We start from the raw sequence: 26179 nt of genomic DNA on the forward strand, positions 1-26179 counted from the left end.
TAGACTATGGTTCTTAGGCTACTTGTTTTTGTACTCTAAGACTTGGAAGTGAATTTGTCCACAGCGTCAGTGACTGATGTGAACTTAATACCCTTCTCTTCCATTCCCTTTCTACACTCTTCCCACTTGTCGGGCATGACAGGCTTTGTTCCCTCATTCACTATCCATGTCGAATACCCCTCTTTAACCGCATCCTCAGCTGTAGCCTTGACACAGAAGTCGGCAGCCAATCCAACGACAAAGACATCGGTAACCTGCTGCTCACCCAGCATCCCAGCAAGACCACTATCACTCACTTTGAAAGGATCGTAGAAGGCACTGTACATCTCTACCCTCTCATCTTGGCCCTTTTCGATAACAGCATGTAGACGAGAGGCGTCTAGCTCAGGGACCAAGTCAGCGCCCGAGGTCCCTTGGACGCAGTGGATGGGCCATAGGGTGGTGGTGTAGCTGCGGGAGGAGTCGTGCGGGTGCGTGATTGTCGTGGTGGATGTATATGGTGTAGAAGAGGGATGGTTACTAGCGAAGGAGATGTGACTAGGTGGGTGAAAGTCTTTTGTTGCCAGGATGAGATGGAAGGGCAGGGCTGTTAGGGTGTTGATTGTAGGTGCGATGGTGCGGCCTTCTGGGACGGCGAGGGAGCCGTTCTGGAGGTATTAGCCGGATGTCATGTACAGATGAAATATGTGAGATAGCCCTGGTGGTTCAACGGTGATGAGTTTGGAGTAGTGGTCTTGTTCAGTCACATACAATATGTCAAGACCGGTATGAGTCGAACCATTCAACTATACAGTACTCGCTCTGAACCAACCAATACCCGACCTATGACCCTGGATGAAGCTCTACCTTATGAACAAGATGTCATATAGTAGTTTTACCCATCTACATCGTATCTGTCAATCAAGATCTAACTTACAGGTGGACAAAAGTCTTCTTGGAAGTCGACGATAATGAGAGCAGCTTTGAAGGGTTTCCCGCTCGCCATGATGGGTCTTTGTCGCAATGTACAATGGGAAATATTTCGGTGTATTATACAAACTTCGGCGCTTCAAAATGAATCTCCCAAGGGCGAAAGAGAAGCTGTTTAAGAGGAGAGCCGACGATGACGAGGTGGAGGGATGAGTAGCCCGATGGGTGCCAGAAAGGTTGGCCTCCAGGCTTTAGGCTACAGAAATGAACGGCCTAAGAAGCATAGTCTAAGTGGCACAAGCTGTCCCACTAATTTCGTCTCTAATGCTTTTTTCTCAAACCCCCAGGCCAGCTGATAAGAAACGCAATGCCGCATTCTTTGGCCCCGCACTTCCGACAGAGGGGTCATAGGGTACTTACTCTCTGCCGAACAAAAAAGTTTACAGGACTTCATCTTCAAAAAGCAATCAGAATTCACAAAAACATCAAAAAGATATGCCATCGCTTGTTTGCAATCGTTTTTATAGGAACAGCCCGATGCGGGGGTCGAACCCGCAACCTTGAGATCGCGTACTCGTAAGAGTCTCACGCTCTACCGATTGAGCTAACCGGGCGTGGCTCTTGAATTATTGGAAGAAAGTCTCCTAGTTGCGAACCATATTCATGAGAGGAATCAGTAGCTTTTCCTTGGATAAGTTTTTTTTCGTCAGAAAATGGAGAAGGGTTTTTGGTGGGTGGGCGGAGCGTTTAAATTAGTGAGGTGGACTTTCAGGGACAGCCTGGCTTCTTTGAGGTGGGGATGGCGATGTAACATGGTAGGAAGGTTACCCTGTACATTCTACATATTTTGACAGTCGGGACTTCAATACAGGCACAATTATTTGATATTGGTACATGTTTGCTGTTGGTTTGCTTAACAGATATCATAAAGCGCTTGTTTTTGGAAGCGCGATTAGGCCCCTGTTGTGTTACCGTTGGTTTAGTACCATGTTCTTCCTTTCACTAGGTCATTAATTGACAACCAACAGCTTTAATCGACAGAACCAACAACTCGTCAAAACTCCATCAACTCCATCACACTCAAGGGGTTCTTGGCCTTTATATCATGGACGTATTGAATCAAGGTAACCTGGACCCTTTTTCGTACTCGTATCTAAACAATGCAGTAACGGTGCATTCTGCTTACCCTCCTCACCCAGCACATCCGAACACCCTTGCCAGCATGTGCATATCGCCATCTCTTCCGCGGCACATCTACGCATGAGTAGATATCTATCAACCGCTCCTTCACAACAAGTGCTTACAGCCTATCATGAAGTTAACTACTAGCAACATCAGCACTAACTAACTGTCCCATACAAGCAAGGATCTGTGGGGGCAAAACATGGTCCATCCTTTTAGCGATCAGGATTCACGCTAAATCGCTTGCGGATGATGAATGAAACGGTATGGTAAATATAACTCTCTCTCCCCACTGCTTCAACGTAAGCAAGACTGGCTTCCTGTCAATTGGATCTTTCACACAATGTCTGCTGCTTCTAGTATGGACGTAGGGCCTGAGCTGCTGGCTCGTCTGCCCGCTCTGACAAGTCCTCTAGGCATTGCCTCTGTCGCTGCTATTTTACTCATTGCTCTTTTTATTACCGAGAAAATCCTCAGCGTGCCTTATCCTCCAGGTGTTCCCTTGATAAGAGAACCTGAAGGCGCTCGTCGCTTCAGTCTACGTACGCGATGGCAGTACCTCACCAATTGCCAACCCATATTCTATGAAGCATACCATCAAGTATTCACAATGGTTCTTACTTTTCAGTGATAAAAACTAACAGATTAAAGTATCTCAAACAAGGAAAAGCAGTCGTTCTCCCTGGTTTTGGCGTCAGAATAGAAGTCTTGCTTCCCCAGAACCAGATGAAATGGACCATGAGCCAGCCCGACCATGTTCTTGACCAGGGAAAAGCTTTTGCTGAGATTGACCAAGTCTCTTGGTCTCTCGGACATGACAAATATGTTGTTGATGCCTGGCAGGGGCTGATTGTCAAGTATGAGATGAACCGCGCAATCGAGGTTGTCGCCAATAGCATGAAGGATGAGCTGCGCGAGGTGTTTGATGAACATTTCGGTACAGACACGGAGAATTGGAAGAAGATTGATCTTACCCCAACGGTCAAGATGATCATTGCGCAAGCTGCTAGTCGCTTTACTGTCGGAGTGCCCCTTTGTATGTGTCCCCATCAATTGACCGGACATCGCTGACAATGTAGGCCGAAACAAGGAGTACCTCCAGAATGCTCTCGACACAAATGAACTCTTCATCTTAAATGCGGGCCTAACGGGAGGTATGCCGCGCATCTTCCAACCCTTCACAGGTACCCTCTTTGGCTGGCTAGTCGGCAGTAAGGTATCGCAGCTCAAGAAGTGGGTTGTTCCTCTGTTGAAGCAACGCGTCGACAAGGCCAAAAACCACCCGGAAGAGCCGGAACCACAAGACTTGCTACAAATGATGATTAAATATGCCCTCCGCGAGAGACAAGACGAGGTAGAGAACTGGGATAGCATGGCACGACGTATTGTCGCCCAAAACTTTGGCGCTATTCACAACACGCAGCTCCAGGTCATCAATCTCCTCCTCAACGTCATTGGCTCTGATGCCGAGTTCAACACCATTTCTGTCCTGCGAGATGAGATGGATCGTCTTCTTGGTTCCGACGACACAGGCAATTGGACAAAGAGCGCCATTCAATCCATGACCCGCGCCGACAGTGTGTCTAGAGAGTCAATCCGTCTCGGCTCTTTCGGTGGACGCGCCGTCTTCCGCAAAGTAATGACCGATGACTTTAAAACACAGGAAGGCCACCACCTTCCCAAAGGAACTCTGCTCTCTTTCATCAGCTTCCCCGCACAAACCGACGACGACCTCTACGAGGACGGCCTCAAGTATGACCCCTTCCGTTTCTCCCGCGTGCGCGAAGAGGCTGCTAGTCGCGGTGACAAAGCGCCCCCTGCAACCTTTGTCACCACCTCCCCAGAGTTCCTGCCCTTTGGACATGGAAAGCACGCGTGTCCTGGGCGCTTCCTGATTGACTTTGAGATGAAGATGATTCTGGCTTATATTGTAAAGAACTACGATATTAAGTTTCCGGATGAGTACGAAGGCAAGAGGCCTTCCAACTACTGGATTGCTGAGGCGAATAACCCGCCAAGCGGTGTTCATATTATGGTTAAGAGACGGGCACAGAAGTAGATATACTACAATGTTAGACAATCACAAAACAGACATTTATTATTTGTGAGAATTGTTTGTCGCTTGTATTTTGTAAAGCAGACGCTGGGTATCTTCGCTTGTACATTTAATTCCACCATCAACCAACCACAAGGTTCAACCATGCCAACAACACCAACAACAATTACCAACTCTCCAATCTCTGCTTTGAACGTGTCCTCAATTTTTGACCAGCGCGTTCAAACAACTTGCTGTATGTCTTGGGACTGATGGCTTTCTCAAGACACCGAGTAAAAGAACCACCAGAATCGCGAGGAGTCAACTCATTAACGTGAGAGATCTCAGAGACCTGGGCAACCTCAACAGCATTGACATGAGTCACAGTGCCGGAGGTGACAGACTTTCCCTGACCATTATAGCAATAGAGAGACAAGTAATCGTCTCTAAAACTACTGGCCGAGAATGCCTTGGGCGTTGAGTTTCCCTTTGGCGTTGAGTCTGCGTTCTGATACTCGTGCACATGCGCATAGTATGCTGGTACTGGCGCGGGAGGAAGAGACGTAAGTGCACTTTCGGCAACATTGCAGAAGAAGGAGGCTTGTGGTTCAAATGTGCACTCTACTTCTTCATTCTCTTCCTCGTCAGGGTACATGATACCAAGCCCGACGCCTTCATCTTTAAAGTATGAAGTCATTTTTGTTGCCTTAGTTTTGTGGAAGACTGGCTCGACCTCTTGTCCGCTCGTGTAGTATTCACTACGGGACGTTTGAGAGGGCTCCAAGTCTTCGTAGAAGCATGGCTGATCATCCTCTTGTCCAGTGGCGTAATAGGGGCCAAAGGACGGATAACCTGGTATCGTATCTTCATACAAAACTCGCTCAACCTCTTGTCCGCCAGTGTAATATTCACTATGGGACATTTTAGAGGGAGCTGGGTCTTCGTGGAAGTACGAATGATCAGACCCTTGTCCAGTAGCATAGTAATGACTACCAGACGAGTTACAGGGTGCCATATCTTCGTAGGAAACTCGCTCAACCTCTTGTCTGCTAGTGTATTCACTATAGGACTCGGTAGAGGGAGCGGAGTCTCTGTAGAAGTATGACGGAGATTCCTTTTGACCAGAAGCATAATAGTAGCTATCTGGAAAGCGAGGCATTTTATAGAGGAATGCCCGCAAGAATTATTCTGCAAAATATTAGTAAATGGTTGCGGTAGTCATAGATCTCTCGACTACTTACAAATAGAATAGAGAGTAATGCGTGTCTTTTTAATAGCTGCAAGACAACTTGACTGCAGAAAATGACTCTGGAAATGTTAGCAGATTGTCAGTATCGAGAGGCAGAGTGTTAATTACCAAGTAAAGCGATCAAGTGCGCAGTAGAGAGTGATGCTACAGATGAGGCTTGCAAGCAAGTGCTCATCGAGATCAGTACTTTGAAGCTTTTGAAGATGTAAGAGCAAAAAAGTCCTTGTCTTTACTCAAGGGGACGGTCGTTCCCTATATAGACGAAAAGTGATTACGTTTGTTGCTTTAACAGCCCGAAAAGATGGTTCAAGAAATGTCAAAGCCCTGATACAGGATGCGCCGAGTTAGAGTCATAAGGAGAATAAAATTGAAGAAGCTTTGGATAAACTACGTATACATGAAATAGAGTGTGTCCCTGTGGTGATCAAGAGGAAAGTGATCATGTGTGAGTCTGACTAACATCAGATGGCGGCCAAGAGTTTAGTCTGGCTCCGAGATGAACCAAGCATTCAAGAGGAGATGACGGCCCTTCTTATAGAACTGCAAATACGCAAAGGTTAAATATTGTCGAGGTATCTTATCAGTAACAAAGTTCGAAGAAAACTACGTAAGTTTGTGGTTTTACCTTCGGACCGAGAATACTCAGCTCCAAGTATCGTGATCCTCAAAATTTCGAGTTGCCCCAACGAAGAGGAAAAAAGAAGGGGAATATAGTAGTCTGGGTTCATGAGGGAGAAATAGATGAGTGGTTGATGCATGGCCTGGCTGGTTTGCTCTATCCTGTTCGGTTGTTGATCGTCCAGGAATGTTTCTATTGTCCTTGTACACATTATTATATTTCGTGGCAAACCACGTGACATTTTCTTGTGATAATGAATAAGAGCAAAAGCGCCAGAGGCGTGAAAAAGGTTCGATAGGAATTAGAAATCGGAATATGAGAGTTCGTTGTTGCGTGAATGCATAGCCTTGATTGGTGTGTGGCTTGAAGGTACACAAGTTGTAGATCCCAAGTCAGTTTCTCGGGTATCTCTACTCAAACAAGAGGAGGGAGATATACACAACACATAAATAAATCCAGACGTCCTGAAAACATGGCAGTTCTGGAAATTTAATATTTCTCAAGTTGGTCGGCACAAAAAAGCGAGCGATGGGTGCTTATTCTCTGTTTGAGACATGTCTTACATCTAAATTCGGTGAGATGGCCGAGTTGGTTATGGCGCCAGGTTAAGGTTAACCTTAACACCAATTTCCTGGTGGAGCAATCCTCCTGGGTTCGAGTCCCAGTCTCATCAGATCTCTTATTTTGCCTGTGCAGAGTAACATTTTTTTACTACTTTACTTTTTATTTGATCTATTCTTTCCTTACTCAATGTCGGTCACGGCAGAATCCATCCAGAGCTTGAATGACACGATTCTTTTTACAATGTCTTTAAATCCCTAGGTATTTCTGCACGATGCTTTATTCTCACATCTCTGCAACTGCGCGCGACTCGCTAGTAACAGTACTTATCATTCTAGTAGACCCTACACCTTGCTTAACCATACAACCCGCCCATGCACTAGCATCATGGACAGCTTCTGTTTATTGATATTTATAGGGAGTAAAGACAGCGTTTTCTTTTCTCTACCTTCTATAGGTTGGCAGCTAGTAGTACAAGCTTTAGGGTATAGAAATAAATAGCATAAGTTGACCTACTAATTTCGTCTCTTCTGTTCTCAGTCTTCTGGCTCGGAGGATAGCGGGCGAATTCAAGAACAGCTCATTACTAAAAAGGATTAAAATTGACTATTTGGAGCGGTATTAAACTCATGCTACCGATGCATCTTTCGACGACTGTATATGTATGTACGCTTTGCGCGACCTTTCCAGAATGTCCCAATGCGAAAAAACTCCATGTTGTATGACCCATCATCCATCCCAGACCCATATGTCATACATGCTCATCTCTATTCTTTTATAACTTCATCAACTACTCCTTCAAATGCAAACGCTCGTCATTTATCGCTTTGACCTCTGAATGGCAGCAGCGCTCATTGATGTCGTTGATGCTGAGGTGGTCATGGATAGACCAGGTGTCATGGGAGCGGGAGTAGTGCTGCGAGAGGGAGCGGCACTTCGGTTGTGCTGCATGTGAGCCTTGACAAGATGACCAGCAGCCAATGCACTGCAGAGAGACAGCTCTCCAGCAAGGACAGAGGCACCGATAATGCGAGCCAGGCGGCGAGCGTTGTCACCAGGGTTAGTGGGATGAGAGCCTCGGACACCAAGGAGATCAAGCATGGCGCCTTGGGGCTCAAGGATAGTACCACCACCGAGGGTTCCGACCTCAAGAGAAGGCATGGAAACAGAGATTTGGAGAGCTCCGTTGAGGCTGTCAAGGTTAGCGAATGTCTGAGTTTTGCGATAGGATAAACTTACTTCTTCATGATGGTGATACAGTTAGCGCTCTCGACAACCTGAGCAGGGTCCTGACCAGTGGCCAAGAAGATAGCGGCGACAATGTTGGCAGCGTGAGCGTTGAATCCACCGACTGAACCAGCCATGGCGGAACCAATCAAGTTCTTAGAAATGTTGAGCTCGACAAGGGCATCGACATCGCTCTTGAGAACGCTGCGAACAACCTCTGCAGGAATAATAGCCTCGGCGACAATACCCTTGCCACGACCGTCAATCCAGTTCAGGGCAGCGGCCTTCTTATCGGTACAGTAGTTTCCAGAAACAGAGACGATCTGCATATCATCGAATCCTGCCTCGTTGGCCATGACGCTCAGGGCGTGCTCGACACCCTTGGAAATCATGTTCATACCCATAGCGTCACCGGTAGTGGTCTTGAATCGAATGTAGAGGTAGGTACCAGCAAGAGCAGTCTTCATAGACTGGAGACGGGCGAATCGACTGGTGGAGTTGAAAGCCTTCTTCATTGTGTCTGAACCGGCCTCAGAGTCAAGCCAGAGCTTGGCAGCACCAGCACGCTCAAGAGTCTCGAAAGCAACACAAGGACCACGGGTCATGCCATCGGCAGTCAGGACAGTAACGGCACCACCTCCAGAGTTGATAGCCTTGCAACCTCGGCTGGCACTGGCAACCAGGACACCCTCAGTAGTAGCCATGGGAATGAAGTAGCTCTGGCCATCGATTACCAGAGGTCCAGCAACACCAACAGGGAGGGGCATATATCCGATAACGTTCTCACAGCAGGCGCCAAAGACGCGCTCCCAGTTGTAATTTTCGTAAGGCAGTTTGGATCGGTCGAGCGAGTGGGTCAGGTCGGTGGTGGCCTTGTTGCGGGCGATGATGGTACGTCGGATCTTGACAGCACGAGTAAAGTCACCAAGAGTCTTCTCAAGAGCGTAACCAGGAATCTTGCCGCGCATAGACAGGGAAACAAGCTCCTCGTCACTCATCTCACGGATGCGCTTCTCAGACAAAAGCTTCTCGAGTTCCTCATTAGGTCGGTTGGGCAGATCGGCAGATCGAGCCTTGGTCAATTGAAGACTCTCGGCCTCATCATCGGTGATGGCAGGGGTGCTAGGCTCAGTGCGCATGGGAGTAGGAGGAACGTATTCGCCGAGGGGAAGAGTAGCGGAGCCAGTGTCGTTGAACTGCTGAGCACGAGCGAGCTCGTTTCGGTCGATGTTGTGCTCAGGAACATTGGGATCCTTAATACCCCAGCGAGCGACGTTGAAGAGGTAACCGTTAAGGGCGACGCTGAGAGCAAGGGCAATGACGATCCACTTGGAGAGAACGGGGTCCTCAAGAGACTTGAGAATTCCGCCAACCATGCGGCCGCCAACGCCGTATCCTTGGAAGTGGTGGTGGAAAGCATCGGTGTATTCGGGGCCGTTTCCGCCGATGGCAGAACCAAGCGCGTAGTGAACGGAAGGATACTCGAGCTCGTACTTGATGGGAGTGAGAATGGTAACCAGGGTAGGTCGGTTGTTGGCCTTGGCGGCAGCCAGAATCGCGTCCAAACCGTTGGAAGCAACCTTGAAGGGGTCAACGGAAAGAGGAGCAACAACACCACCGAGGCTGCTAGCCCAGGTACGAATGGTGGACATAGAGCTGGGGTTACGGAATGGGATGGAGAGAATGTTGACAATGTTGACCAAGATGAAACCGAGGATCATCATAACCTTGAAAGTGGGAACGCTGCTGCTCTTGCGACCGAAAAGAGAAGAGTCACCCTTCAAATCACCGTCACTCTTGGCAACGGTCTCAGCAACTCGGCGGCTGACGCCATCGTCCTCAAGAGCCTTGCGCATGTCAACGTGACGCTTGATGCGGTTGATTTCGAGCTTGATGCTGAGAATGGCAGTGTAGAAAGAGAAGAGGAGAATAAAGTCAAAGAATAGAGTCCAAGCGGCCAAGAAGCAGAAGTGCTGGAGACCGCCCTGAACACCAGAAGCAGCACCCATGGTAAGAATGGCAATCTCAATGGCGTAATCGCGCATGATCTCGAAACCCTTCTCCTTGATGGCAGACTGAACAGCGTACTGGATGACGTTTTGCATGGAACGCTCAGGAGATCCCTTGCGAGACTTGGAGTTCTGGATTTGACGTCGGTGCTCAATGGCGTGCGACATGACGGCGCGGGTAAGAACGATGTTCTTCTCGAAGCCAATAGTAACAACCAAGAAAGGAAGACCCTCAGACAGAAGGATCACGCTGATGGGAACACCCAGCTTGGTGGTGACCACAAGACCGAAGAGGAAGGCAAATACAGAAGAGAACAGAGTGCAGATACCAAGCCAGAACTTGGATCCCAGCTTTCGCATAGACAAAAAGAGGGAAACAAATGTCAAGTGCATAGCAATGTAACCCAGGAACATAATGACAATGTCGAGGGTCTCGGCGTTCTTGAGGAGATCAAGGAACTCAGTCCAGGCGTTGTTAACCCATTGGACAACGCTGTTCTGGGTGTTGACCTTGGCAGCCTTCATGATCCATGTCTTCTTCTCGCGGCCGTGCTGTGTCTCAGTCTCGACGGCATCCTCACTGGGAATCTCCTGGGTAGCAGCAAGGAACTCGGGACCCTCAGCGTAAGGAAGAGAGTAGGCGAGGATGCTGTCCTGAGAATAGGCGGTGAAAGAGTTCTCGGTTGAGGGAAGAGGTGTAATAGACAGGTTCTGAGGGACAGGCACATGGCTGGATCGAGGAGCATTGCTGGAGGATTCGGCGGAGAGAGTGTCGGGGAAGACGAGAGTTAGAAGAGCTAGGTGGTCGGCATCAGCGCCAGCTTCAAGAACAGAGTCCTGCTCAATAGACTTCCAGTTCCAGGAAGTCTCAGGACCCGCGCGCAAGACACGGCTTCCTTCAACGAGCGAAGACCAATCAGCCTTGCCCACTGCAGGCAGATCAGTGCTGAACAAGCTCTCCTGGAGCAGACCGACGTATGAAGTGCTCGCGAGGACGGCGACAAGGACGACGGTGTGAATGGGGTGGGAGCATGCTAGGCGAGAGATGAATTGGGCGATGGGCGTAAGTCGCTTGGAAACCCATGATGGGGTTGTTTTCTCGGTAGGCGCAGTTTCGCCGCGAAAGCGTTTTGGTAGAAGTATCGAAGCCATCGTGTTGAAATCGATTCGAATTGGTTTGGGACTGTTACTCGGCGGTGTCGTTTACCACATTGATATTGATCTCGGGTAGACTGGTCTAAGCGTATGTAAGTGTAAGTCCGGGGCAAACAGTCAGGATCTGCAGGATGCAGTTGATTTCAAGAAGCCATTGAAAGCGGCATGAGATAGATAGAGATTGGAGGATTCGTGGGGGCACAAGCAGGTGATTATGTAGGAGTGAGGCTTAGATGAGACGCAGTGCAACACTTACGTTTACTCGAGGTGGTAGTCCTGTCGTAGTCCTTTCTGCGACGAAGTATCGAGGCGGAAAGTCAAAACGCGGTGGGAGGTGGAGGGGCAAGGCGTTGAGGCCCTGGAACTGAGCTGACAATTAGAACAGCCACAGAAGGAAGAAAAAAAGTGACAAGGACGAATAAACGACCACACACCAACTTCAACTTTACAACAGAGAATAATGTAATTCTCTGACGTGAGCGGAAGTGAGGAGTAGAAGTAAGGGAAAAGGGTAAAAAAAAAAGAGGTGAGGTAAGAGAGAAAAGAAAGAGGTAAAAGGGGGCCAAGGTTAAGAAAGAGGTGTTGGCCTGGGTGTGGAGGGAGAGATTAACCTAGTCCCGTCCAACGTTAGGTTAGGTACCACTTACCTTGGTAGCTTGGAGATGGATGGGATGGGATGTCAAGAAAGGCGGGAAATGATGGAGACTGGTTGGAACCAAGTGGAGGGATATTCTCAAACTGTCGGTCGGGAGAGGTCTCTCAAAAAAAGAAAGAAAATTAGGACAATAAAACCGAGCGCTACATTGGTTATATAAGTTAGCGTGGAAGCATCATCCTTTTTCTTTCTATTATCCTTTCTAGTCTGGTTCATAAAGTTGGAGAAATTAATTACACTTTTGATTGTCAACCAAATGAATGACATAAAGCGAAACAAAAAAAAACTTCAAATGCCATCATAGAATCCAAAGCTTCTATTTTTCCTTGCTTTCGTTTTACTGGCCAATTCCTTCGACTAAAACTGTCCAATCTAACACCCTGTTTCAATCCTTCAAAGCTGCAGGATTCCATGTTACAATCCTACTATGTACCTGTTGCATAGAGGTGCAATTTGCAGTGTTGGTTAGAGTGCTCGATTTGGTGTGCCTTATAATCAGGCCCCTTTCTTAACGCTTGTCCATTGGTGGTTTAGTGATGTGGCGTATCGACCGCGTGGGCTACAGGGACAGCCTTGACAATCATCACTTCCTTTCGGCCACCACCATGATGCAGTCAGTCTCCTTGTTGGTACCCGTAAAGGTTGTCAACTGACTTCAAGAAGAATATGTTATCTATACATATTGTTCTTAGCACGGGCCGTCGGGCTTCATCCTGTTGGCTCTACACTCTGTCAGATAATGCAGACGGGCCGTCGCTTGCTGACTTGCGTTCTTTGTCTTACATACATCAATTGTTCTGCTTAAACGACTGCAACCTTCCTCTTTGCCGTCTGCCTTATCAAATCGGAACCATCACAGCTTCACTTGATTGCTGATGTCAGGTCTGGGCGTGTAGTGACATGGCGGGATGGCTGCGCTGCTTCCTTCACGGCACTGTAAGTACTGTACAGTACCGGTAATCACTAATCTCAGGTTCTCGTAATCGTAAAAGCCGAATACGCAAATAGCGACTATCAAGGCGTATTCCTAGGGCGTGTGTAATCATTGACAAAACAGTAATCACAACAACCAAGTTGAGTATTGATCTCTGGCATTACGTGTGTCAGCTTCAGCTTAGCAAACTCTTTTCGACTTGTACCAGAGGCGCAGCATTCTCATAAATGTCAAACCTTTGGTTCGGAAGCTTGTAGACGCGTTGGCGGGAAGAAGTGGAGAGCTTGTCCAAAGACACCCTGGCTGTCGACTTTTCAGGCCAACACAGAAGAGAAAAGTTTGGGCCCTATCTGGGATGTGTTGTCGATCTCCATCTGGACAGGACAGAGCCGTAACTTTACCAATTGGTTCGCGTAGACGTCGCATTGGCAGATTGGTACATTGTTTGGTGAACACGTATGTACAACCTCAGTATCAGACGAATTGACCGCTGGAAGCATAAAAGATGAAACTGGTAGGCCAGTTTATGCTCCTTAGACGAGAGTTATTAGACCACTTATCTTTGCACCCTAAATCTTACGAGACCAACTTTTCCGCTGCCCACTTGGTGTAAGTCCACACTCAAAAGCGAAGCTGTCTTCAACTTCGCGGAACAAAAAGAGCCGGTCTTGCCCGTGCTAGCGAGCTAGATCTTGTTAGTACGTAAAAGGTCCCGCAAGTTATCATGTCTTGGCGTGCCGACCCGTTTCTTATCAATCAGTGCCCATGATACTATCACCATTGAGGCTTTCTGCGCAGAATCTTTTGCGCTAATTTCGCCATTGTGGAGTTTAGAATGGGCAGAGTGCAAGGTTCGGAAGCTAGAGGGATTTAACAGAGTAAAAGCAAAGATTGATAAGATTTGGGGTTCTGGGCCGAGGATCTAGAGGTTTCAGGTAGATATATCGACGTTGGTTCTTGGTGGTGAGGTTCGTCTCGGAGAGGTCGGCCTGAAATGTCGAGCTGCATCGGCTATTGATGCGCCATCTTCTGAGACTTCGGAAGATGCCGAGGTAATTGTCGTTGGCTAGGGAAGTGAGACAAGCCTTTACCAATCCTGTTTCTCGTTGATTTTGACTTCTATTGTCGTTGCGCCATGTTTGTCCATGGAAAATATGCCAGAAAAATAGAGTTAATTGTAAGGAAGTCTTCGGCTTGTGCGACGAAAAGACGCCCGCTTTCTCTCGCGACCCAGAGGCAGGGAACTCGCATGACCAGGACTGCCCAATCCTCAGGCGAGCTTGTTTGGCATCTTGTGACAGGCTAGACAAGTTAACCTTTTGTCAGAGTAGCTTTGTCGTCAATGCTTGTTAGAATCAGTTCTTCAAGCCATGACCATCGCGCTTGAATACTCAGAGCTATGCCGGGCACGAGTTGCACCGGTAAATCACGGCTGGCTGCATCGGCATATACCCGGATCTGCGAAAACACGATACAATGATGCACAAAGGGCGACATGTTTGTTTCAGAAAGTAAAATCGATCATTTTTACCTAGTCGATGATGCAAGAATCGTCTTTACATCAGAACCCTTGTTTTCGTTAATGGTCTTGGCTCGGCCGTTAAAGGTCCACCACTCCGGAATGTTTCTTGCGGGGCCGTAGACCCTGAGGGCCGGTAAACGGAGGATCATGAAAAGACGTTGAGTGGCTTCCGTCGGTATGCGTCTGTAGTCGAAAAACCGGCGTCCATCGTGCAGGCTAGATCAACGGCGCTATGGTAGCCCAACAGCGCACACCAAGACCGAAAGTATATTGGCTGCTGTATATTCCCATGACACTCGTGAGGTTAGCGGCTCAACATATCGCTCCAACCACCTTTCGTAACATAGGTCTGTCAATCGCTGTCAAAGATTGCAAAAGATCCAAGCATTCACCGCATATATATCTTGTCATTGCAACAAATGCCAAGCATCGATGTCTAGACCCTTTCCTCCGTAGCAAGTTACGGTCCGCTTCCGATGGATGCTCGGTCCACTCACTATCACGCCAACGCATCGTACGATTCTCCCTCGTCCCTCGAAAAGCCAGCGCTTCTGAGTCAATCCACCTTTTGAGGCTGAGAAAATCTTGAGACAGATCAGAAAGGTCGTCAGAGATTGGCCAATTTGCGTAATAAGTTATGCGGTTGAGCCCTTATTTGCTCGTTGTAATGGATGGACCGGGCCGTGATTTGGTTCGTGCTGAGAACAGGGAAAGCCAGCCATAAATTCTCGCCATACTCTCATGATCTTAGTTCCTAGGATAATCAATTGGCGGTTTCCCGCAAAATATTAAAGCTAGACTGTTATCAGCATTGTCGAAAGACCAAAAGCAAACAAAAAAAATCCTTCACCAATTATACGTGTGTGCCAATTCGCATCGCTAAGCCCGACAACTCATCCATCGACAAGGATCCTGCGTTTATTTCTCGCTTGCCAGACTCCCTGGTCAAAGGTCGACAAGAACGGACGACAACACATTGGGTATGGAGGATAACCATGACGATCCCAAGGTGACTACCGACGACGATAACGGTGTAATCAGCCTCAGCAACAGCCCGGATAGCAGCAATGGCTCTGATTCCAACAGCCCTCACATCTGGCTCGTCGGCGGCGGCATCGCTTCACTGGCTGCCGCTGTCTTTTTGATTGACGATGCCAATGTGCCAGGCAGCCACATTCATATTCTCGAGGCGTCTTCGAGAGCGGGTGGATCGATAGCGTCATTCTCGAAGCCCTCCTGGGACACAGGGTATAGGGTATCTGCGATTCGAAAAATGAGCCTCACGTATCACTGTTTATATGGTATGCTAGAAAAAGTACCTTCCGAAACAGAGGGCGAGACATTAGCTGCCAGGCTTCGTCGCTTCAATCAGGAAAGTAAGAAGTTGGGTGCATCTGGATCAAGATTAGTGAGACAGGTCTTTGATGAGAATGGGAAAGAAAAGCCAGAGGCAGTTGACGTGAGCACCATGGGTCTGAGTGTGAAGAACCAATGCGACTTGATGAGAGTCGTTCTCGAGACGGAGGAAGAATTGGAAGGGCTTGAGATTCAGGCATTATTCGAGCCAGATTTCTTCGAGACGAACTTTTGGGATTTGTGGTCTTCTCTCAATCGCTTTCACCCTTGGTGTAGTGCTGTTGAGTTCAGACGATGCCTGCACCGAATGTTGCACGAGTTTCCCAACATGGGGACTCTATCGGGCGTCGAGCAGGCACCTGAGGAAGACTTTCAAGCTATTATTAAGCCATTGTCACAATATCTCAAGGCATCGGATGTCGAATTTCGTCACGGTAAGTTTTGTTTCCGCTCAAAGAAATGTTTGTCTGACTTGTATAGGAATATTGGTCAGCGGTTTGGAGATTGAGGATATCGGCCCTGACTTTCGGGTGTCTGCCCTGAAGACTTACCAAGACAGCAAACATGTGCAGCTAACGCTGGGACCCGACGACATTGTGCTTCTCACGCTTGGCTCATTGACTTCTGGAATGGGATATGGCACAAACGAGCAGCCTCCTCCGACAATGGAGCTGCGCGATTCGGCACCTCACGAGCTCGACCCTTCGTGGACATTCTGGGACAGACTTGCTTTGGAGCGCCCACAAATATTCGGCAACCCTGAAGCTTTCTTTGATCGGCCTTCCAAGTCGACTTGGCTCTCTTTCACTGTCACCCTCCGTGACCCAGCTTTCTTTGAGCATATTTGCAAATGGACTGGCACTTTAACAGGGTCTGTACCTTTGTTGACCTTTCGTGACTGTCCCTGGATGCTTTCTCTGACCATTCCCAAACAACCGTACGTCAAAGACCAGCCCGACGGCGTGTCTGTATTCTGGGGCTATGGCCTATTCCCCGATCAACAAGGTCGACATGTCAGGAAACCAATGCTCGAGTGCACAGGCGCTGAGATCCTTACGGAGCTGCTCCACCTCATGGCCTTTCCCCTTCAGCCGACACTCGAGCGCTCCATCACCATCCCTTGTCTGATGCCATTGATCGGTAGTCCCTTTCTCACGCGCAAGAAGGGCGATAGACCAAAGGTGATTCCTGATGGTAGCAAAAATTTGGGTTTGATGGGACAATTCGTTGAGATCGAGCGCGAAGTGACGTTCACTATGGAGTATTCGGTGCGGTCGGCGCAACTGGCTGTGTATGGACTAATAGGTTTGGATAAACAACTCCCGGGGGTACAGGGCGAGGATCATGAGGTTTTGACATTGGGAATGGCGTTGAAAACGATGATGACTTAGGGGGTCTTGGTGAATCGGCTAAAAGGCGTAAGGAAGTAACAAAATAGGATGGCAATTAACAGAAAGACTTATCTTTCGCTTCGACTACGTGTATACTAGCGGACACTTTTGTGATTAAAAATGATGAAATGAGTGATGTATTATCACTACCTAAGTACTTGAGAGCAACGATACTGAAGGGGGGAAATGGCATGTAATTTACTGGTCTGTCGACTGGATACTCTTTGTGCGTGTTTGTGCTAATGGACAGTTGCATCAAGGAACACGGACAGGCAACAGTCTTTGCTTCGCAATCACAGATTTTTTCAGATATAGCATCCATTACTGCATTTTTATTTTTGTTGACGACTACATAACTTCGATCTTCACTTATCTCAGAGTGCAACACTTAATCAGAGCTCCTCACCCCTAACCCAGAATACATCAAATCCTACTCATTATATGTTTTGATGCAGAGATATTCGTGATTCACTACCTACCCACGGAAGATTCTAGTGGATTCGACTGGCTTCTGCTGCCTTCTCGACGACGCCGCACTGTGAGCAAGTCCGCCGACGCCCAGTTCCTTCCCTTCCATTAGGTAGGTACTGTTAAGTAAGTAGCAGGTAGTATCGAACCTCAGGCTGCCAAATATTCACCAGCCCGTCCCTTGCCCGTCAGGCCCGTCTTCCCAGTTTCCTCGTTAGCAGTCGAGTCGTTGCCCCTTCCCCCTCCCCGCTCTCCTCCCTCATCCGCACCTCCCCCCGCTGTTTCATCTTGACATTTTATGATCGTCGCCTGCAAATACCAACAAGGGCGCCTTCCTCTTGCTTAGAAGTAAGCTTCTATTACCCCGTCCCGTCTTCGTCTTCCCCTCTTCTGCCATCCTCTTACATCATCCCATTCCGTCTTCGTCATCATCAACTTCTCTCTTCCTCACCCATACCTCGCCCTCATTTGCTAGCACTTCAAACCAGATTAAACTATATACACTGACCATCTACGCCATTATGACAGATTTGGTCTCGTTTTCTGCGCAAGAGGCGATCATGTCTCAGCTGATCTTCCTCGATCAATGGGAGACATCTCACAAGGACAATGAGGCACCGCAACATATCACTGAGTTGCGCATCGTTCGGCCCTATCTAGAAGCTGTATCCCTAGGCTCCGCAGAATGGGATGAAGATAAAGATGGTCGTTTGATCAACCAACACTTTCTGGCAAACATGCAGCCCCCTGTCAATGCGAAGAGTACCATGGGTAAGTTGTCTCATAGACAAAAAAACATTACCTCACTAACGATCAATCTCTAGACGATCAACCTCTATCTGACGTCGATAACTTGAACGCAAGTGATCAATCTGAGAACTCCTAGGAAGAAGACTCTCTGGATACCACTGCTGCTACTCTCGCCGAGCCTATTTCGCGCAGTCCTGGAAAGTCTTGGCCCAAAGTGGATGGTACTTCTACCGAACCTGTGGTCAAAGGTACCTTACGAGCTCATTTGCATGCAATTGTGTTTGACTGACACGTGTTTCCAGGAAAGAAACTCGACTTTGGAAATCGTATTGAGGAGATTTCAAAAAAAAAGTTGGCTAAGCACACCTCGGAAGCATGGTCGTTCCTCCGAAACGACCCTCAGCCAATCCGGTCCGTACCTTGCTACAGTCTTGGCCCAGGCCATCTTGGTCCGCATCGTCTTAGCACGGACAACGACGATCTGATCTCTTTCGAAAATGACACTGATGATGTTAAGGGCGGGCTCATCGAAGCCAGCCTTCTCATCGACGAAGCCACTGTGTTGAATGCCGAAGATATTCATGTTGAAGCTGCACAAGTCCCCGAAGAGGGCGAAGCTGTCAAGTGCTTCACTTGTGGTCTCTCATCCGCTAAATCACTGATCATGTGCCCTTGTGATCACAAGTACTGTGCTGAGTGTCTTTGCGGTATGGTCAAGTCTTCTCTTCGTGACGACATCCCGTTTCCGCCTGTCTGCTGCGAGAAGCCTATTGTCGTTGATGCGAACGCTGGATTTTTTGACAAAAACACTTTGTGTGACTTCTTCGCCAGGAAGTTTGGGATCGCCTACACAACGCCATCTCCGGAAAAGATACCACCTCAAGTTCACGGCGTGAACTTGGGCACATCAAAGAACGAAGGTCTTTGCTATCTCTGCAAGCGTGTCAATGAGAAGGATTCTTGTAAGTTGAACGAACTAATCATTCGAATCCTGACTAAAATCTGCCCAGTTTGTCCTGACTGCTGCTACCGTTGCAATCGCAACCGCACAGCATGCCCCTGCGCTACAAATGGCAACTCATTCGATCCGGAGGCTCCAGTATTCCGCCCGACAAACGACAGTAATAAATCCGGAAAGCGAGACTCAACGCAACCCCCCCAGTCACCCACTGTGGGAGGTCCTACCAAGTCTGTGGGAATTGTGAACATAGGCGTCGCGTACGAGTAGCTTTTCGGCGTTGTGGCGAGTATCTGTATTGCAGGTGTATTGGTGGTGTATGAGCAGAAGATTGATTGACATTTTCACTGCTATGGATCAATCTGAACACTACCTGGGGGTCGGGGCTCGTTACGCAAGCGAATTGTAGAAAAATTATAGTGTACTGTACGATTAGAAAGGGGGAACAGGCAACTTTGTGATTGTGGAAGAGCACCTATTTGTGTCTACATAATCAGGTTGCATGAGTACCTTTCATTATCTTAGAAATACTACAACCCTCCTGGGTGTAGTTCAACATATTTCCTGTGAGCTCTGTGCTCGTTTTCTGCGCTTGAAAGGGTCCGTTTATGTTTCCAATGCCTTTTCACTCATCCAGCACAATGCAGCCGGGGTGAGTACGTGGTCATCAGCACTACCCGTCGACCACCTTCAAGTTTAGGTTATGGAAAATAACTTAAGTTTAGGTAATCACAAACCCTAAACTGCCTAATAAGTTTGTCTCTTATGCTTCCAGCGGATGATTCTTCTAATGGATACAAGGGCGTGCACGTTGTAAAAGTAGAGATGTGAAAGACAAAACAAGTCATTATTGAGCTAATGAGTATGGCAGCGACTGGACTAAATCTGTTCTCCTGACTTGCCACTGTATTCGTAGTCATGATGACTCCTATCTCTCAGCAAATGTCCTTGAAAAGATCTCCAGTTGGGGAGAGATCAAACGCCAAAGTACCTAACCATAAGAATCCCCCTTTGTGTAACGAATTACCCACAGTCTTGACATAAGTTCTTCTGCTTTGGCCAATCTTTCGACCTATCTGGGTTGCCAGGATAACATGGCATGGCGGCACCGATGACATACGTAGATGTCACAATAATCACATTCAAGGATGAATGTCCCGGGAGTTTTCTCACATTCAGCGCATTCGAGCCGGCCTTCCACTCGTACATAACTCTGATGACAGCAATATTCCGGATGAAGCCACGTTCGTTCCTGAACCTCACGTCGTATTGCTTCAGCTTGACGCTCCCTCTCTTGGCGCTCTCTTTCTTGGCGCTCCCTTTCTTGGCGCTCCCTCTCTTGGCGCTCCCTCTCTTGGCGCTCCCTCTCTTGGCGCTCTCTTTCTTGGCGCTCTCTTTCTTGGCGCTCTCTTTCTTGGCGCTGCCTCTCCTCTTCCGCTTGTCTCTCTCGATAAGCCTCTCCGATCCGGTCCGGAGCAGCATCTACGAGCCTGTTTTCGTTCCATTGGGGGCATTCGCATGTTTTCCAAAGAGCACCGCAGATGTAGCAAAACTGGTGACCACAACGACAAGCTTGAAAATACCGGTTAGAAAAGGGAGAAAGGACCCTGGAAAAGATAGGTAGACCTACAAATATGGTGACAACCTATTTTGAGATCAATGAGATGCTTGCATTTTCCACATCTCTGCCAGCCCTGTTGTTGTCCGAGCTGCAGGACTTCTTGGGCCGCAGTGTCCTCCGAACATATTCCCTCATGCTGGACTTGTTTGCAAAGGATACAAGTCTGTCTCTCGCACCTGGGGCAGTTTCCGATCCCTCCCCTGATAGACTGAGGGAAAATGAAGGTTGCGCATGCAGCATCGCTGCAGTAGGTCCGGTCAACAGTCGAGAATTCCACGGTCTTGTCTTGGAACCTTTTTACTAAGTCCTGTGGGATGAAATCACATGATTCGACTGGAAGAGGTTCGCAGCATGTGGGTGGGAAGAGAGACTCATCCTTCAGAGAGGTCTCGATGCATAGTACAAGACATGGTTGGCACCAATGGTGAGAGCATGGTGCTTGGAAGGTCTGGGCGTCGGAGAAATCGTCCTGGCAGGAGAGGCACTGCTTCATGTCTGGGATAGGTACCATCTCTGAGGACGGGGCTGGAGCAGGGGATGTTTCCACCGTGGCCAAGACGACATCTGTATTATCCTGAGCCTGTTCTTGAGTTTCCACTTGCACCTGGTCCTCTACTGTCTGCTGGTCGTTGGCTGTCCCGTCCGTAGTAGTCGAGTTCTGAGGGTGTTCCTCGAGAATATTGGTGTTAGGTGCATCACCATCCTCCATCTCAGGGGTGAGCTGACCACAAACAATATTCTGGCAATCGACAGTGTCCTCGTTGTTGGTAGCGTCCTGGTTGCCAGCAGCGACCTGGATATGCTGAACACTCTGATCATCCTGAGCGGCATCAGTAACCAGATTCTGTGTTTCTTCGTCTTCGCCATTTGCGACATCCGTTTCGGGAGGGACGATATTGAAACGTCTCAGTGTATTGTACGTTTCTCCATCAAGGACAGGTTGGTGAAACACTGGCTCGATAGTTGCTGTGGGATTCTCGCCCATCGCCTCCGCGACCATACGGTCACGAGCAATCTGATCTTCTTGCATGAATTCCTCGATGAGCGCTGCATCAGCCTCTACGGCCTCCGCCAGACTCAGCGCGAGAATGAGTGATTCGTCCATAGTGTCGCGCAGGGGGGGGGGGGAGGTGATCACTAGAAACAAAGCTCAGGATCTGGGTGGAGGGGAAACGAGTGCGGGAGTATGAGGAAGAAAAGAATGAAAGAGGAAGAAGTGGTAGATGAGAAACTACAAGGAACGAAACTGAGGGCGAGAGCGGGTACGAGCAGATGGATAACAGGCAGCTGTCTGGCAGTGCGAGGCGGCTCGTTCTTCGTGATTCACTGCTGTTATTTGAGAGTTACGTCAGGCCTGTAGCCCAACTACCCAGCTTATAGAATGGGTAATAGTGAGAGTCAGTTATCTGGAGGTATATATCAGTGATGTTTTCAAAATCTGGTAAACAGATATGGTGTAAGTAGACAGCAAAAGCATTAGGCTCGTAGGTCTTGGGATATAAGAGTAAATAATCTAACAACAATCTGATTATCATAAACAGGCGTAGTAATCTTGTCTCTTGTGCTTCTAGCGATCCAACATTTCCAATATCATGTTGTGGTGTTCAAAACCCATACTGCCACCTCCTGAGATGTTCAACTCTACATGAACATTAAAACACCCTTCCTTGAAACTTCCAGATAACTCCAAAAACAACTGCAATAGCATAAACTTCCAAGTTTGCGCTCATAGATGTATTCCGATACAGATCTTCGGTTCGGAGATTCATCTATGATAGAATCATGGCTATCCGTCACGGCTCAAGCCTGACTCTGTAACAACAACAACCCGTCATCGCGATTTCGGAACAACCCACCATCGCGAACTCTGATCTTTTCAATCAGCTTTAGAAGTGGAATCCACAATCTATATAAGCAGGTTGGTCCTTTGATTCGGGCGTTATTCACAGCCCTTGCAGCGATATCGCCAGCCGACTCGGCAATATTGCGAGCCAGCGCAACGATGTCTTCCAAATAGATTCCCTCAGGGCAACACGGACGATTGTTACCTGGCCATTTCTTTCCGCAGCGAAAGCAAAACTCATAATAGCATCGGCACGCTATAAATTAAAACATGTCAGTCCACTAACGTCAAAATGATAGGTTTTTAGAAGGTGTACTTACTCATGTGGTTGCAACCGCCTACCCGCTCAATCATGGACATACACCTAGGGCAGCGCCCCCAGCCCTCTCTTTCTGCAAGGGACAGAACTTCATCCAGTGCTTCGTCCTCGGGACAAGGGCCTTGGTGTGCTGTATTCCTACATTTCGCACAAGTTCGCTCCGCGCATACTGGACAGTTGACTACATCCGACGTGATGGCTCGAGGTGGGATGAAGGCTTGGCACGAGATATTGCTGCAGTATGTGGGATTGTGTGTCTCATGCTCAATCTGCTTCCTCGCGTATGCCCGTTCCATATCTCTGGCAATAAAAGGTCGCATTGAGTCAATCGTAAATGACTTGGCACAGCAATGCGGTGGGAAGGGATACTTGTTCTCGAACGACCTTTCCACGAGCTCAGCCAAACACGTTCGGCAATACCCATGGTTGCAGAATGCTATGAAGATTTCAGGAAGTGGAAATCTTTCGCGACAGTTCGCGCAACATTTGTCCTCGACTCGAGGGACTCGGGGGACTTCAATAGGTTCCCAGTTGTTGTGTAGTCTGGTCGGACGAACCATGACACGATCATAATCGTCACCATCAAATCCAGATCTCCTAGACATGGGGTCGGGGTTCTCGTTCATCCTCGTAGCTGACATCTTGTTTGTTCCGGCTCGCTGCTCTTGTTCGACTTCGAGAGTAGGGGGTTGCCGGCTATGTTAGACGTTCTTATCTAAGAAGATAAAGATGAAGTCGGATTATTTTCTTGGGAAAAAAAGAAATTCATTTTGAGAGTCTTTTGCTTGAACTTTTATAGACGCGTGATTATCTATACCTTCGGATAAAATGTTTAATCAGAGTTGATGCTTGAACTTACTTAGATCTGTCTTGAAGATAAGAACAGCCAGGCATCAGGAAGACCCATGTCTGAGATCGAGGTAATGAAGATAAATGACCTCAAGGCGCGGTCTGAAAGCATCAAGTGGCCTGCCAATGTCATCTCTTATGCCGGACTCTAATGGCCAAGTTCTCTGGTACACTCTAGTGGGTAGCAGACAAGTTGGCCTCCCAAGTCTTAGGGTATTAAAATAAATAGTCTAAGGACTATAGCCTAGGTAAGGAGCATAAAGTGACCTACTAATTCCGTCTCTTAAGATTCAAGCTGCTAACTTTTCAGTACCCCGATAACACTGAGTATCCTCTTCCCCGTCATTTTCAAACCCTAGAATAAACTCTCGAACTCTGTCCCTGCTGAGCTGTGCTTCGCGATAAGATTCGAAACATGGTCACCGGACTCAGATAACAGTCACTGCGATGGCAATGCACGTCCCTCAGGGTATCAGAAGAATTGACCGCTGGAAGCATAAGAGATGAAATTAGTAGGTCAATTCATGCTTCTTAGGCTATAGTTCTTAGACTAGGTACTTATTTTTATACCCTAAGACTTAGGAGGCTATCACACTTGTTTCGAAATGTTTCTAGAATTGACGGTATCTTCAGGCTACGGCCTTTCTCCTGATTCATCACCCGCTTGGATATATATACGCTGGCGTTATATAATCGATCCATTTCGGCCTCACGGCATTAGAAAATTGGCCGCTGGAAGCATAAGAGACGAAATTATTAGATCACTTTATATTCTTAGACTATAGTTCTTGAGCTATTTATTTTTGTAGTCTAAACGTTAACTCCTCTGCTACCGGGAATCGTCTCTCCATTTCTCCATTAGACTAAAGTCCGCGACGGCATGCGAGGCAAGCAACGAGCTCACATGCGCGACAAACGAAGATGTTGTAGCCCTGCACCGTCTTACCGCATTCTTGGCAATTTGACGGCTCGAGCAGTCTGGTCCATCGGTGATTGCAAGGCTTGCATCATTAGCTCTTTCCTCCAAAGGCACATTTCTCACTTACCTCGTCCCCCCATTCCCCCCAGTCGTCGTAGCCATCCCATCCTTCTATGGCAATCCTCTCTTCTTCCGTCATCGGTTGAGGGATTATGCCCGGGTGCGGCAAACGGTGACAGACACACCCCCTGATATCCTTGCCACAGTTGTAGCAGAAATCATGACCACAGAGGCAACCTGTGGAGAGTCAGTCTTAGGTATTAGAAGAGTGAAAAGGTCCCGGTTGAGGTGGAGTCAATAAACTTACTCATATGGTTGCAACCAGCGCTCTTCTCAATGAGATGGCCGCACTTGCCACAACGCTTCCATCCGGTGTTATCAGCCAGTTGTAATACACTCTGTAAATCTTCTTCCCCAACCTTACGGCAAAGTCCATTGTGCGTTTTCTTTTTGCATGCGACACATGTGTTAGTCAGGCAGTGCGTACAGTGGCCAACCCCTGAAACGATTTGTGCCGGCGGGATGAATGCAGCGCACGGCGGACTACTGCAATAGACACGCTGGAGGCGAGGTATCTCGAATTCGATCTTCTTAGCCTGATATTGAGCTACTACCTCCTTCGAGAAGTGATTCCGGAGAGTAACAGAGATCGTCTTGTCGCAACACCGCGCTGGAAAGAAAGATTCGCTGTTCATCGCCACGCTGACAAGACGGCCAGCACATGGTTTGCAGAACAAATGTGCACATGGTGCCGATATCATTGTTGACCGGGGAAAGTCTTCTCCGCATGCAAGGCATTCTCCAGTTCTGATAGTTCGAGTGGCCTGACGCACACTTGGGGAGGAAGGCGTAGGATCGATAGGCAAAGTAGGAGTGCGATCAACCGATAACGTAGGAGAGGGCGGGTTTTCGACATTCTCGAACTCTGTTCTGGATCGCTTGCCCAGAACCCGGGCAGACCTTCTGAGTCTTGAGATACCTCTGTCGTCCATTTCGTAGGGTCGCTGGTGCGGACGTGGAGATGCAGTTGGAAGCTCAATGATGGCTAAGAGGGGAATATTAGGCGGGGAGATTGTTATAGAGGAAGGAACGATTAACAAAGGTTATCTCAAGAAGGAACAAATAGAGGACGAACGGGATGTGACTGCCCTTAATACTGGGTAGCAGAATAAATGGCCTCCTAAGTCTTAGGGTGTAAAAATAAGTAATCTAAGAACTATAGCCTAAGGGGCATAAAGTGACTTACTTATTTCGTCTCTTATGCTTCCAGCGGTTAATTTTTCTGATAACTTGAGCTGCCCATTTTTTAACCAACGTTGTTGAATCACTGAAGCGCCAAGGTTGCAGTGACAGGCAGCGCAGCGTGGATGAGATTCAACAGCCAAATTAAAGTTACAGCCAAAACAATTCACGCTGTTATCTGATAGAACTTGAAGTTGAAGTTGAGGTGCTGGAATAAACTAGACCTGCGGACACGGCATGCATCTCGAGGTCGGGTCAATAACGTTACTCTCATGATGAGGGACCTACTAATGTACCTACCTAGGCAGGCACAAATACAGACTACAGAGGGACCTGTATTGGAAGA

At 48.0% G+C, this 26179-nt stretch overlaps 9 protein-coding genes across 9 annotated transcripts; 3 read left to right on the forward strand and 6 right to left on the reverse strand.

Moving 5' to 3' along the window:
• Positions 1-35: 35 nt before the first annotated feature.
• On the reverse strand, positions 36-985 carry FSST1_000380 (nicotinamidase; the record flags this gene model as incomplete). Its single annotated transcript, XM_083229925.1, has 2 exons — positions 36-647; positions 917-985. 2 exons carry the CDS (start codon positions 983-985, stop codon positions 36-38), a joined length of 681 nt encoding a protein of 226 aa, XP_083090562.1.
• A 1449-nt stretch (positions 986-2434) lies between these two features.
• On the forward strand, positions 2435-4150 carry FSST1_000381 (cytochrome P450; the record flags this gene model as incomplete). Its single annotated transcript, XM_083229936.1, has 3 exons — positions 2435-2692; positions 2743-3127; positions 3171-4150. The coding sequence occupies 3 exons, from the start codon at positions 2435-2437 to the stop codon at positions 4148-4150; spliced, it is 1623 nt and encodes a 540-aa protein (XP_083090563.1).
• A 163-nt stretch (positions 4151-4313) lies between these two features.
• Positions 4314-5285, reverse strand: FSST1_000382 (uncharacterized protein; the record flags this gene model as incomplete). Its single annotated transcript, XM_083229947.1, has 1 exon — positions 4314-5285. One exon carries the CDS (start codon positions 5283-5285, stop codon positions 4314-4316), a length of 972 nt encoding a protein of 323 aa, XP_083090564.1.
• A 2089-nt stretch (positions 5286-7374) lies between these two features.
• On the reverse strand, positions 7375-10943 carry FSST1_000383 (hydroxymethylglutaryl-coenzyme A reductase-domain-containing protein; the record flags this gene model as incomplete). Its single annotated transcript, XM_083229958.1, has 2 exons — positions 7375-7747; positions 7795-10943. The coding sequence occupies 2 exons, from the start codon at positions 10941-10943 to the stop codon at positions 7375-7377; spliced, it is 3522 nt and encodes a 1173-aa protein (XP_083090565.1).
• A 4096-nt stretch (positions 10944-15039) lies between these two features.
• Positions 15040-16804, forward strand: FSST1_000384 (oleate hydratase; the record flags this gene model as incomplete). The annotated part of the gene is made up of 2 exons (XM_083229968.1): positions 15040-15847; positions 15894-16804. The coding sequence occupies 2 exons, from the start codon at positions 15040-15042 to the stop codon at positions 16802-16804; spliced, it is 1719 nt and encodes a 572-aa protein (XP_083090566.1).
• Positions 16805-17793: 989 nt separating this feature from the next.
• Positions 17794-19250, forward strand: FSST1_000385 (uncharacterized protein; the record flags this gene model as incomplete). Its single annotated transcript, XM_083229979.1, has 3 exons — positions 17794-18043; positions 18166-18270; positions 18325-19250. 3 exons carry the CDS (start codon positions 17794-17796, stop codon positions 19248-19250), a joined length of 1281 nt encoding a protein of 426 aa, XP_083090567.1.
• An 802-nt stretch (positions 19251-20052) lies between these two features.
• On the reverse strand, positions 20053-21706 carry FSST1_000386 (Rcat domain-containing protein; the record flags this gene model as incomplete). The annotated part of the gene is made up of 2 exons (XM_083229990.1): positions 20053-20552; positions 20611-21706. The coding sequence occupies 2 exons, from the start codon at positions 21704-21706 to the stop codon at positions 20053-20055; spliced, it is 1596 nt and encodes a 531-aa protein (XP_083090568.1).
• Positions 21707-22401: 695 nt separating this feature from the next.
• FSST1_000387 (BRcat and Rcat domain-containing protein) lies at positions 22402-23404 on the reverse strand (the record flags this gene model as incomplete). The annotated part of the gene is made up of 2 exons (XM_083230001.1): positions 22402-22700; positions 22765-23404. The coding sequence occupies 2 exons, from the start codon at positions 23402-23404 to the stop codon at positions 22402-22404; spliced, it is 939 nt and encodes a 312-aa protein (XP_083090569.1).
• Positions 23405-24475: 1071 nt separating this feature from the next.
• Positions 24476-25583, reverse strand: FSST1_000388 (RBR family RING finger protein; the record flags this gene model as incomplete). The annotated part of the gene is made up of 3 exons (XM_083230012.1): positions 24476-24613; positions 24659-24828; positions 24899-25583. The coding sequence occupies 3 exons, from the start codon at positions 25581-25583 to the stop codon at positions 24476-24478; spliced, it is 993 nt and encodes a 330-aa protein (XP_083090570.1).
• Between the last annotated feature and the right edge of the window lie 596 nt (positions 25584-26179).

Source organism: Fusarium sambucinum, chromosome IV, assembly GCF_050947815.1.
Source record: "Fusarium sambucinum isolate potato_lamoka chromosome IV, whole genome shotgun sequence".
NCBI classification, from domain to species: domain Eukaryota; kingdom Fungi; phylum Ascomycota; class Sordariomycetes; order Hypocreales; family Nectriaceae; genus Fusarium; species Fusarium sambucinum.